Raw genomic sequence first — 13,047 nt, forward strand, 5'->3', positions numbered from 1 at the left:
AATCTAGACTTAAAACTTTTCTCTTCAACAAAGCATTCGCATAATTTGTCTAGTAAAAGTACTTAACTCGAAATAGTTATCTGTACGGAACAAAGCACTCGCGGTCATAACACAGACCAACCAAATAAATAAATAAAAACCTTATCTTAACCTATAGTCGGATTGCGATTTTGGAACTTTCGTGTTCTTGTGAATAGTATGCCATACAAACCCGTTTGCCACTGAACCTGCATTAACGACGACAGTGGGGCCTCCAGCCTTAGTCAAACGGGTTGGCACGTATGGTTGGGTTGTGATTTTGGCGCTTTCTTTGTATTGCAAATAGTATGCCATAGAGACAGAGCGCCGTTATGCAAATTTGAAAACCACGCCCACCGGGGGGGAAATCAATCCAACCGTCTCCATTGAGTTTGTATTGCGAGAAGCCGCCTCCTTGTCATTTCTGGCTTATAACAAAAAACTGAATAATGCCTAAAAGCTGCTGTGTGACAATATGTACAGCTAACAAGCCAAAGAACCCAGAAATAAGTTTTTATAAGCTGTCGAGCCGTAAAACCCAGCCTTTAAGGAGAATAAAGTGGATCGCCGACTACGTTTCCCCCTAGTGGACGCAGTTCTACTAATAGAAGTACTATGAAAAGTTGCCTGTATCCATTTTTGTGTCTTTAAACGCTCGTTTTTTGGGGTCGACAGCTTATAAAACTTATTTACAGATTAAACTTAAAAACAGAATAATACCTAAAAGCTGCTGTGTGACAAGGTGTACATCTAACACGCCAAAAAAAAGACACAGAAATGGAAAACAGGCAACTTTTCATAGTACTCCTATTAGTAAAACTGCGTCCAACAGGGGGAAACGCAATCGGCGATCCACCTCACCCTCCCCAAAGACTGGGTTTCACGGCTCGACAGCTTATAAAAACTTATTTCTGTGTTCTTTGGCTTGTTAGCTGTACATATTGTCCCAAAGCAGCTTTTAGGCATTATTCAGTTTTTTGTTATAAGCCAGAAATGACAAGGAGGCGGCCTTTTGCAATACAAAGTCAATGGAGACTGTTGGATTGCTTTCCCCCCCGGTGGGCGTGGTTTTCAGGTTGTGACGCGCTGCGCTCTGTCTCTATACAGACCCGTTTGCCTCTGAACCTGCATTAACGACGACAGTGGGGCTTTTGGCCTTAGTCAAACGGGTTGGCACGTATGGTTGGGTTATGATTTTGGCGCTTTCTTTCTATTGCAAATAGTATGCCATACAGACCCGTTTGCCACTGAACCTGCATTAACGACGACAGTGGGGCTTATGGCCTTAGTCAAACGGGTTGGAACGTATGGTCGTGGTGAGATTTTGGCGCTTTCTTGTGTCTTGTGAATCGTATGCCATACAGACCCGTTTGCCACTGAACCTGTATTAACGACGACAGTGGGGCCTCCAGCCTTAGTCAAACGGGTTGACACGTATGGTCATGTTGCGATGTTTGCGTTTTCTCTTGATATTGTAAATAGTATGCAATATAGACCCGTTTGCCACTGAACCTGCATTAACGACGACAGTGGGGTTACAGACCTTAGTCAAACGGGTCGACAGGTTTAATTTTCTCTTAAAAATCGGAAGGTGACCCTTAGTTACCATATATACCGTTGCAGTGGGCCCCCAATTTGCAAAATCCTCAACTGTGGATAAAACAATTATGCCTCAATAGTTAGTCTGTCTGAAACTAAGCTGATTAAACCACATCACTGTGTGACACTTGCATTACATGTGAACGGCCCCTACGCTAATATGATTTTGTTTTTCTCTCCCTGTCTCGTCCCTGGGTCCCATTGACCCTAAGGACAATGGGACAAACAGACCCAGTTCCGGTAGATGTGAAAGTCGGCACACCTCTGATCTACTGGTCGTCCTTCAATGTGATGCCCAGCTGATGCCTGACCAACGACCACCGGCAGGACCAGCTTAATATCCGCTTAATCTCTGCTTAATCTCCGCTTAAGCTCCTTATCCGTTTATATGTGTGTGTATATACATGTATATCTCCCAAGGGTTTTTCCCTCCTAGGACTTTTATTTTTATTTCCTCGGCTAAACAACCCGGGGTTTTAGTTTTTTTTCTCCTAGGGGGTTTTTTACCCCGGGGAGGTAGCCTGCTTGGGCTTAACTTAGCTTCTTCTTCTAGACGTTACATTAGTAATATGCTCGCTCATAATGTCGCGTCATAGCCGCAGCAAATTTGACTGCTTATGCTATTGTGTATTATGTTATGCTATCTGTCGTTTTTCTGTGCTTTTACTGCTTCTATTAATGTAAAGCTGCTTTGAAACAATTGAGTATTGTGAAAAGCGCTATATAAATAAAAGTGAATTGAATTGAATAGACTGTAAAAAAAATGGAAGTAGTGTCAGTGACGTCACTCATTGGTTTGTGAAGAGCATTTTTGAAGCTTAAAGTAGGCGGTGCATGCCGCCGCCATCTTGGCCGAATTGCAGTTTAAGTCACTTCCGTATTGGCTCCATCAGAGAGACTGATTGAGAAAAAAGATTGAAAGATCTGCTGCATGTTTCCCATGACCAGGACAAAAGGAAAGGGTTTCGAGGATTCTGTCCAGAGAAGAAATTCCACCACATTTGTTGCAATCTACTAAAGAGGAAAAAACTTTTAGTGGTCTGAACTGAATGATCTGATTTAAGTATTCAGAAAACCATGTGGGCCAAGTGAATTATACATTTTATAAAAATTATAAGGCTTTCTTTTGCATCCCTGGCTGCATTACCACCACATGTGAGATTTTTTTCCCAAAAAAGGCAATGGCCTGTCGTCGGTTTGCATAAGACTTTGGTGTTACACTCCTTTAACTGTTGTGCCAACAACAAAGGCTGCAAACCACACAGACTGACAAATAGGATGATCTGACTATAAAGAATAAAGTGCTGCAGAACTAAAATGCAGCAGATAAATAAGACATTTCCAATTCATTTTAAATAGGAATTATTAAATGTTATACTTACTGGCTGAAGTTGTATGAAGGCCTTGATAGCCTCATCAATAAATGGACGTAAAAACTCTGCACACTCTAGATAAAAAGAATGGGAAAACAACATCACATCTAATCTCTGCAAAAAAACATAACATCTCTAATACAGTAGTCAGTCACAGATCAGAGGGTTGGTCAATATAAATTTGAAATCATAGGAGACAACCCAAAAATATTATTAAATGAATATAAAATAGTAACTAAATACGACTCAATAATACATATAAATTCTAATAACACATATACATGTTTGTTAACCGATAGTCACTTCCTCCGTCTTGGTGACAAATACGTTTATGTTTTCAAGTTCATGTCCAAACACTTTAATTATTGTTTCATTTTAAAAGAGAGGACCAAGCAATATACATATAAGACACCGGTTCCTGGAAACGCTGTTTTGTACTCATTTATCGACGAGTTATCTGCTGTACCGACAGTGAATTGAATGTGCTGCTTGTCCCTGCCTCTCACTGACAGAGACGCCGGCTCCGCGATTCTCCGCCGCCGGTAAAGTTAACTTGTGCTCGCGGTCTGTCTTTCCATATCGAATTACAAGAAAGCAACTCGTTTGTCACTTAATTTAATATTGTCACCATCACTAAGCTGGGAAAACTATGCGCGTGTGTGACACAAAAAGCAGAAGTTGGGTGTCGGAGGTCTGACTCGGTACCGATTTTGACTCGCTTTGTGGCTTACAGAAATTGTCATGAGTTAACGTAATCCAACCATGTGATGGGGATTTTGTAACATCGATTTTGTTAATTTTATTAATATGCCATATCAAACATCTTAGAACGATTATTCGAGTCAATTTGTGTAAATGGCGATCTGAGGTAACAGTTGTCATTCCTCTAAATTACACCCGTCGTCTTAGTCTGTAAAAATTAACATGTTGCTGTCTCGCAAAATGTTATAATCTTGTTTATATTCAGGAAATGTTCACAAAAACATATAAACTTACCTTGAAACAACTGCTTCCAGTGGTTGTGTCCTTTCACGACAACCGTTGCTGAGCACATTCAAACATGGGGTGCGATCCACGTGAGCCTCTTTAAACAACCCAGCATAATAACCCAGCAAGTTTAACCCAACAATTAGAAAACTGAAACTACCCAAAAAGTGTTTAAAATGTAAAAAATAACTCAGCAAAACAACCCAACAGACTCCCAATGAAAAAATAACCCAGCCATTTTAGAGTGAAGATACAGCAGTATATTTCATTGTATAAATTGGGTACTTTTTACCCCCGTGTTCACCAAACTAATGTTAAGTGTTTCCGGCTAAAAGAGCAATTTTTGCTTCTTCTGACCATAAAACATTTGAAAAGTAGCTGACACTACTGAAACTTCAGTGAGATGGGTTCTATGGAGTGGGATGAACTGAAGAGAAGAAGCACCAACAAAGAGCTGGAATCTGAAGGATCTGGAGAGATTCTGCATGAAGGAATGATCTCTGGTCTCTTGTCAGGTTTTCTACATTACCAAACTCATCAGGCGTTATAGGTGAAGACTCAGAGCTGTTCTCTTGGGAAAAGGAGGTTGCAAAACTGTATATAGGAGGCAAAAAGCAGTAGACGAACAAATAGTATGTCCAAATCCTCAGTATCAGAGTAAAAAAATATTGTACTCAAGTAAAAGTAAAGTTACTGGTCTAAAAATCTACTCAAGTAAAAGTAAAACGTAAGTCATTTTAACTTTACTCAGAGTTAAAGTTAATTTTTTTACAGCGGGGAGAGGTGGAGGATTCTAGTATAGTTCAAAAACGAGAAGGGAATATAAATCTCATCAAACTAGTTGTTTTTAATTGTAGGAACATCTTCACAATTAAAGTGCAATAACAAAAAGTTAATAAAAAGCTTTTTAAACTAATAAACATTTATGGAATTGTTTGATGATTTTTACAGGTGAGTTATGCACTTTTGAAGCAAAAATTATATGAGATCCGCAGCTAGTAAATACAATCACTATAGTAAGGTTGTAATTGATGTATTGCTGGAAACATACATTATTTTATTAGTTTAAATGAGCATATAATGAGATGAGTGCCATGGCTAAATACTTTTATCCTTTACACGTTTATTGTCTTCTAGCTTCCATGACCTGGGTACCTGATGTCTAAGACATTTATTCTTCTTTCACTCTCTTTCTCTCCCTCTCTCGCTCTTTCTCTCTGCAATGTCTAAAGACCTACGTATTCTGGAGGACGTTCTTAAGTTGTATTTGACTTGACGCAAAGCTGCTAGACCTCAGAAGATAATGCGCATGGTATTCAACGCGTCGTGCAAATGAGCGGTAAAAACCCGGTCGCCAATTTCGTACTCAAGAGCACGAATCCTACCTTTCATATGAAAGAAACAATCGCTTCACGTCAGTGGAAAGTGGTCGCTTAAATATGGCCTGGGGTTTCTTTCATAAGAATTGAATTAAGGCTGGTCTGCATTACCGTGCGCCTGTCTCGTCCGTTTCCATGGTTTTTTTGCGAGTTTCCCCGCCCATCAATCATCCGTGGCACGTCTTTATCACCTTGCTTTTTTAAAAAAAAATACTCAGTAACGGATATGATTTAAAATGTAGCGAAGTACAATACTTTAAACAAAACATACTTAAGTAAAAGTAAAAGTACAGATTTGAAAAACTACTTAAAAAAGTAAAAGTACACATTATTAAATATTCAATTACAGTAACGTGAGTAAATGTAATTCGTTACTTTCCACCTCTGCTCAGTATTCATAAAATGAGTAGGCGAGAAAACCTGGATGCCCTACTGCGTCCGCCCAGATTCCGAAGCAAGCATAGATCGATACTTTTTATCCCTGCTTTCCCAGGATGCCACGGGAAAGCAAAGCAATCATCATATAGACCCAAGACCAGCAACTCAGGTGTTTTCAAATGTAACAAATAACGCGGTTCCTTCTGTTAAAATCGCAACTGTAAAGTGTTGAAGGTGTAAAGACTGTATACTATAATATATTTGTGATTTTGCTGTAAAACACGTATTTATAGCTAACAGGGGAGCTACATTAAGCTCATATAAATTTAATGAAGTGGATTTACAGACACATTCTAAATCACATCTTAAAGACACTTCTATTTAAAGTGTATATCTTCGGTAATTTTTTGTGATATAAATATATATAATCTTGTATGAAAATACCATACGAAAATTTAATGCAAGAGTTAATTTTTTTGTACAAGATTGGTCGCTTAAATTTAGTAAAATATATGACAGTTTTTTCAACAAAGCGTCATATTAAGTCACCAGAGGGAGTCGTCTCGTAGGCTCTACATTGGCTCAGTGCAGTTTTTGCCATTCGTAGGTCAGATTGTCCAGGTAAGTTCATGTTATCAAACACACATATCATTATTACCCATCTAATGTTACACAGTGACATGATCAAATGTTTTTCACAAGTAGCAGCTGGTGTGAATATGAGGGTCCAAAGCGCAGCATAAGGTTTCTGACTAAGCAAAATATGCAAGTGTCAGCCCTCATCACAACAGGTAAAGACACGCACATGTACACACAAAATATCATTCTGCTGAATATATTTAAAACTTATAATCTATGTGTTGTGTCATACGTTTTAGGTTGCCAAGTGGGTGCGGGAGGAGTTGTGTCCAAAGGGAACAAACCATTTCTTTGACATCTGGCATATTGGTAAAAGTATGTATATAGATGAAGGTAGGTTTTTTTAGGTTGCCTATAATTACATTTTCCTTTTTTAACATTTTGTAATGTTGCATGATTCTGTTCATAAACAGGTGTTGGGATAGCTTTGAATGTTGCTGCAAAGGAGAGGGAGTGTGAAGATCTAAAGCTGTTGAGGCCAGAAAATAAATTGTACTTTAAAAGTGGAGATTTTTTTATATTTCTTGCCTAAAATGATCATCGTCTTGCTAGATAAGACCCTTATGCATCATTTGGGATCATTTAGAGCCATATGAAGCGGTGTCGAAACTGCAATTTTAAACTGCATTGAAACGGTAAACTGTTGGGGTCCAATAAAGTCTATTCAATTGAAAAAAAGCCTGGAAAAAAACTTAATTTCTTCTTGACTGAACAAAGAAAGACATAAACATGAAGTTAATATCTGAAAGTGGGTCACTGACCTCAACAAAAAAAAACAAGCCCTTTCTGTTACTTTGGGGCTTGAGGGAAGAGCTTAAGGGAAAAGCTTTCGAAACCGCGATGGAAATACCTAGGGTATTTCCATAATAAAACCCATAGAACCACAGGTTCTGATCAAAAACAAAAAGAGAGAAAAAATTTATTTCTCTATCAGCAATATGAGCTGATTAGACATTCTGGGCAGTTTTGAAATCCTAGACAGACGCATTTTTAAGATCTTTTTTTTTTTAAGGACGTATGGTTAACCTAGTTTATATGTTTTGACATCACACACCTGTCCAATCAGTCTTCTGTTTTGGCCAGCTGAAAATATTTAGTGTGTCACAAATAAAGGAACAGAATTGTAAACTTACTTTCACCACATTGGCTTTGTGTCTCTCCAGGACCTGAATAGTCTGAGATGTCTTTGGATCGATGATGAGGATACTGGAGTGACAGCCCTGAGCAATCAGACCTTGCCATCCCCTGTGTGGAAAGAGACCCAGAGAAAGAGAGAGAGGTCCTTTGTAATTCCTGATAATTGATGTGCCGCATCATGCAACATATTTAAAATTAAAACATTATTAACGCTACAATGTGACTCATCTGATAGCGATACACCAGACGGACATGTATTGTTGGCCCCACCCACTGGGCGTAACTAAGACTGCGTTACAGGCAGGTTTTTGAGCCGTGAATTATGACTTCAAAACCACGACTCATGACTCTGAACTGGGAGTATGCATTCCAAGCACACTGTAACCCGTGTTTTTACAACCTTCTACCTGTGAATGTCCACTGGAACGGCAGTCAGACCCGTGACTTCCCATCCGTGAACTCGTACTAGATCGATGTACTCCCAGTTCAGAGTCGTGAGTCGTGGTTTTGAAGTCGTGATTTACCGGTTACAGGTTGCCTGGAATGCAGCATAAACCCCTGGTCAGAGCCTGACTCCACCCACTGCAATATTTGAAAAATGCAAGAAAAGTGGGCAGATCCCAAAGGAGATAGAGGGGACAAACTAAGTGTGTGGTGAGATCGTAACAAGGGCGTGGTGAGCTTGAACCTGCTTACGTCACAAGGCATTTTTTGGACTCAACATCCAATAGGAAAATTCATCTGCAATACCCACCGTTCAACCTGAAGAGGGCAGCACTCACACGTTTTTACACCATATATTGTAGTATTGAAACACCTTATATCCAAATGTAAAAAAAAAACTTACTAAAATCAATGAACAGCACTAATAAAGCCCCATTCTTACAGATCATTAACTAAAAAAAAGTTGGTTTAGGATTTAGTTACTCTTTGAAATCACAATAAGTTTGTCCAGTGGCCATCGGGCAAGCTGGTTTATCATCAAAGAAAATGTGTTAAATTAGGTGACGTTGACGGCTGACAAAGTAGGGCACTAATGCAATCTTTTTTTATTATTATAATAAACCAAACTGATGTGAAGGAGAGGCAAGCAAAAAAGGAAACAGAGTTGGAAGAAGTAAAAAAAATAAAGCAGGTAGCAGTTGCCCTCATTCTGAGCCTGATGAGGAAGAAACAGCAGCAGTTCTGGTGAGTCACCTTTTGCCCTGCTAACACAATGTTCTGCTACTGTGCTATAAAGGGGTGCAAACACTCTGTTTTAAATTTCCAATGAACTGGGGCCTTATTTACAAAACTGTGAATAGGATCCTTACTAAAATCTACATATGCACAAAAACCATAAGACTTACAAAACCATGCATACGCACAGGCAGTGCCGGGCAGTAGCTTCACTACAAGTAGCGAAGCTAGTAGTTTAACTACATTTTTCAGTAGCTTGGCAGTAGCTTAGCTGCTTTCTAAATCAAATAGCTTTTCAGTAGCTAAGCTCTTTTTTTGACCAAGTAGTGCGGTAGCTTCCACACAAGCTACAATTTTCCAAACATTTCTGAAGTCGTCCTGAACACGGGACATTGTTTTTTCGTATTTTCAAGTTGTGCAGCCTTTATTCATACAAAACATAACCACTCGCATCCTGTGAAGACACGTGCTCTACCTCTGATTGGGTAATGTAACTGCCATCATCAGTTTGATTAGTTGTTTCATACAGTCAGGGTCAGGTCGGGGCCAATCAGGGTGAAAGGGAGGGCGGGTCTCGTTTCTGTGTCTGGAGTTGATTTTAAATGATGGTAGAGGTAGCTCCAGATCCGCGTACACTTCTGAAAGTTTCGGAGCTGTGTTAAGGTATGCAGGGCAAGGTGTTTTTAAATTAAGGCAGCTCACTCGTGCATTTTATTCTGGGAGTAGAATGAGACCAGTCTAGGAAACCGCCCCATAATGTGAAGTACCTAGGTCTACATTATGCTTTAATTGCCTATAATTATCAAAATTCTAAATGGAAACTGAATAAATAATTACATAATAAAACTGGTTAAAAATAAAAAAAATAGCTTGGATGTAGCAAGCTACTATTGATGTAGCTTAGCTTGCTACATTTCCCAGGCGGGTAGCTTCAGTGTAGTGAAGCTTCATTTAATGTAAAGTAACTGGTAGCTTAGCTCACTACATTTTCCAAGTAGCTTGCCCAGCACTGCGCACAGGCAATGTTTCCATTAAAAATCACAGATCATTAGTGTGTATGTTAGACTTAGGTTTAGGATTGGGTTAGGGGCTTTCAGGAAATACTCCTCAAACTATTATTTCACACTCATTTGAGGGTTTAAAAATGGTTAGGGTTTGAGTTAAGGGTAGGTTGGGGTATCTTTGATTAAAACGTGATCATATCTCACCAATTTTGTCGTCTCTGGGCTGGTTGCCTGTCCAGTACCGGATCGACTATAAACTTTTGACGTTTGTTTTTAAATCCCTGAATATGTCAGCCCCATCTTACCTGTCAGAGCTGTTAGTAAGGCATAACCTGATCAGAAACCTAAGGTCTTCAGATAAATTACTTTTAGCTGTCCAGAAAACAAGGTGCAAACGAAAGGGTGATCGGGCATTTGCAGTGGCAGCTCCAAAGAGGTGGAACCGTTTGCCTTCTCATATTAGAACATCCCGTACGCTAACAAAGTCGACTGAGGGCTCATTTTTTACATCTTGCCTTTCAGTCGGAAGTGTGTTGAGTTGTTTGTTTTGTGGTATGTTTATGTGTCTATATGGTGATGTCGGTTTTCTAGTTTTTTATTATTTTAATACACCTGCTCGTGCTGTTTTTCTTTTTCTCTTTTTCTTTTGTATATTGTACAGCAATTTGGTCAACACTCTGTTGTTTTAGTAGTGCTTTATAAATGAATGAATAAATTAAATTAAATTAAATGTTGATCCAGGATTAATAAAAAATGTTGATCCAGGATCACATCTTGCTTGGTGAAATCACGGCGACCATCAAAAGAAAGTCCAGATTCTATTGGGGTAGGGGCCTGTTTGTTTAGGTGATTATAAATATCAAAATTGGCTTTCAGAGATCATGCACCCTGCCTTTAACTCAACAAACACAAGATCTAATTTCATCATAATATTGTGATTTGCAACAAAACTGTCAGTGTAACAAAACTGTCAAATAAGTGATTTTTTTTTATTTAGATGGGACTACTTTTCAAATTAGGGCTGTCACGGTTATGAAATTTGGATGACGGTTAATTGTCTAATAAATTGTGACGATTATGACGATAAATTGACTGTTTAAGGGCTTTGTCAATTATGATGATTAATTGACTGTTTTGTTGCTTTTACATTTAATTCCCATACATTTTTTTCTGTTTGTTCATGAAATAATTTCCACACATTGAAAGTGTCTGAAATGATCACAATGATGTCAAACAATCGCGATGAGACAATTATTTAATCATTGTGACCCTATTTCAAATTGGTTTATTTCATAAACCAACATCTCAGACGTTATGTCAAAACATTATGATATTTCAAGTCAAAAAATTACTTTCTGTTACAGAACAGGGCATTAATTCACTGTAGAGGACATTAGGACATAAATCATGTTTATCAGGCATTTTGGAAGACACAATAAGTGAATAATGGAAATAAATTGTACATCAATATTCCTATAAAATATTAGAAAAATTTCAAATATGCACTACAGATAACATAGCATAACATATTGTTTTACCATTTGTTTCTTATGCTCAATTTGATGACATGAAAAAAAAACTAAATTCCAAAAACTGGGTCTCAGGAGGTATAGCGTGTAATGACAGACATTAAGTGTGTAAGGGCATGTTTATTTAATCCTTATAAAAATAAAACGGTTTGTGCAGAATTTTGTGGGGGTTTTTTTTTTGGGGGGGGGGCTCGAAGGGGGTCTCGCCCAGGGTGTAATTCTATGTAGAACTGCCACTGCGAACAACAATGCAGAAGTATAAATGACAACTGACGCGTAGCCTATAGCCCAGGTCCTATGCAGATACTAAACTAAAAATCAACTCCACTATGAATGGCACATCTTATAGTATTGCTTCCCCATGATTAATTTCTTTGCCGTTTTCCCCGTCTTTGTTAGTGTTTGCTAAATGCCTGAATAACCAAATTCTACATTCTGTTCAAATTTCATGCAAATATCTGATAAAATGAGTTACAAGCAAAAATATGTGAATAAGCAGCATTTTCTGTCACACACCTTCCATTGACATCCATATATAACTTTTTCCTCTGATTTCTAATAATAAAAATATCATAACTTTCTCAATCCTCAAAGGATTTTTACAATCCATGTATCTTTATAAATACTCTTTTAGTCATGTGATGAATTTTGAGCTTTGGGTTTTTTTTTATTTTGTCATTTTGTAATACCTACTATTACTTACAAATATCTACATTAATCAGCTTCAAACCCAGCATGTGTAGCCTACAGCTTTAAACTAATATTCAGTGCGTCACAAATGTACTTCAATCAACAGAAACAGTTCGTAAGGAGGTAATGCCATTTTATAAACATATTTATGACAATTATATACCATTTATTATTGTCATTTATTAAGTGTACTGTAGTGCAGACGACTTATTTACACGGATTGTGATGCTGCGAATACAGTAAGTGCTCAATAAGAAGCCTGTAAAGCCTTAAAATTAAAAGTGAGTGAATAATCAGTTGATAGTCGGTTGGTATTTGGTCTTTTAATACAAAAAGCCACATAAGTGTGTTTGTTAAAATTTCATTTCATTAAATTTCATTAAAACGGTATAAATGACATCAGTTTTACAGAATGTTTACAGAGATTGCAGAGGCTAAAGCTTAACGCAACTCACCAGTCCACTGCTGTCTTGTTCTGTAAATTAAGGGTTCCGGTCAGGGTCCGGGCAGCTAGTTTAATGTTAACAGTGTAAGGAATCATGTTGAAAACCATATGGGTAATCTACAAGTAAAACGTAAATATTTTTTGGTAATGAATGGTTTAGCTGCTTATTAGCAAGTGTTTATGGTTCGTCGTTTAAATGTTCCGAAAGAAACGGTTCCGTCAGATGTTTAGTTCCACTCTTCACAAAATTAACCGGTTTTGGCTAGAGGGGATACAGTTACAGTCAAATCTCGCGAGATGTTGGGTTTAGGATTAAGATGAAAACAGCGCTCATCAGGCGAGATTTCACGAGATTTTGGCCGTAACTGTATCTCTTCTAGCTACAACCTAAATAACCGTAGGCTGCGTCCGAACTTGCGGTCTTTGCACTTGACCACTTGAATACTTACATGACGTATTTCCTGTATTTTGCCCAAGTGTTCTAGTGGGCGTGAAGATCCCAAGTGTGCATGTAAAAATTATTCACCTGATGGGACACACTTAGCAAGTGTTAAAATGCCAATCAGGTAATGGCAGCAATTTGCACCAAAACGTATTCGTTTTTTATTTAGGCTACTTAAAATATGTATTTTTAAGATTTTCTTTAAAAAAATAAACACATAAACAAATGAGTAAATAAATGAGCATTTA

At 38.1% G+C, this 13,047-nt stretch overlaps 1 protein-coding gene across 3 annotated transcripts in view; it reads right to left on the bottom strand.

Annotated features, from left to right (window-relative positions):
• wdr11 (WD repeat domain 11) overlaps window positions 1–12,620 on the bottom strand; it is a 344,263-nt gene extending 331,643 nt beyond the window's left edge. For 2 of the 3 annotated variants that reach the window (XM_073872785.1, XM_073872784.1), the window contains exons 1-2: window positions 12,368–12,620; window positions 7,507–7,618 (exon numbers count right to left, since the gene is read on the bottom strand). In XM_073872785.1, coding sequence (XP_073728886.1) covers window positions 7,507–7,618; window positions 12,368–12,465 — 210 coding nt within the window. In that variant the 5' untranslated portion in view covers window positions 12,466–12,620. The remainder of the gene's footprint in view (window positions 1–7,506; window positions 7,619–12,367) is intronic. The other variant, XR_012371953.1, reaches the window with a different exon arrangement.
• Between the last annotated feature and the right edge of the window lie 427 nt (window positions 12,621–13,047).

This window comes from Misgurnus anguillicaudatus, chromosome 11 (genome assembly GCF_027580225.2).
Source record: "Misgurnus anguillicaudatus chromosome 11, ASM2758022v2, whole genome shotgun sequence".
Taxonomy (NCBI): domain Eukaryota; kingdom Metazoa; phylum Chordata; class Actinopteri; order Cypriniformes; family Cobitidae; genus Misgurnus; species Misgurnus anguillicaudatus.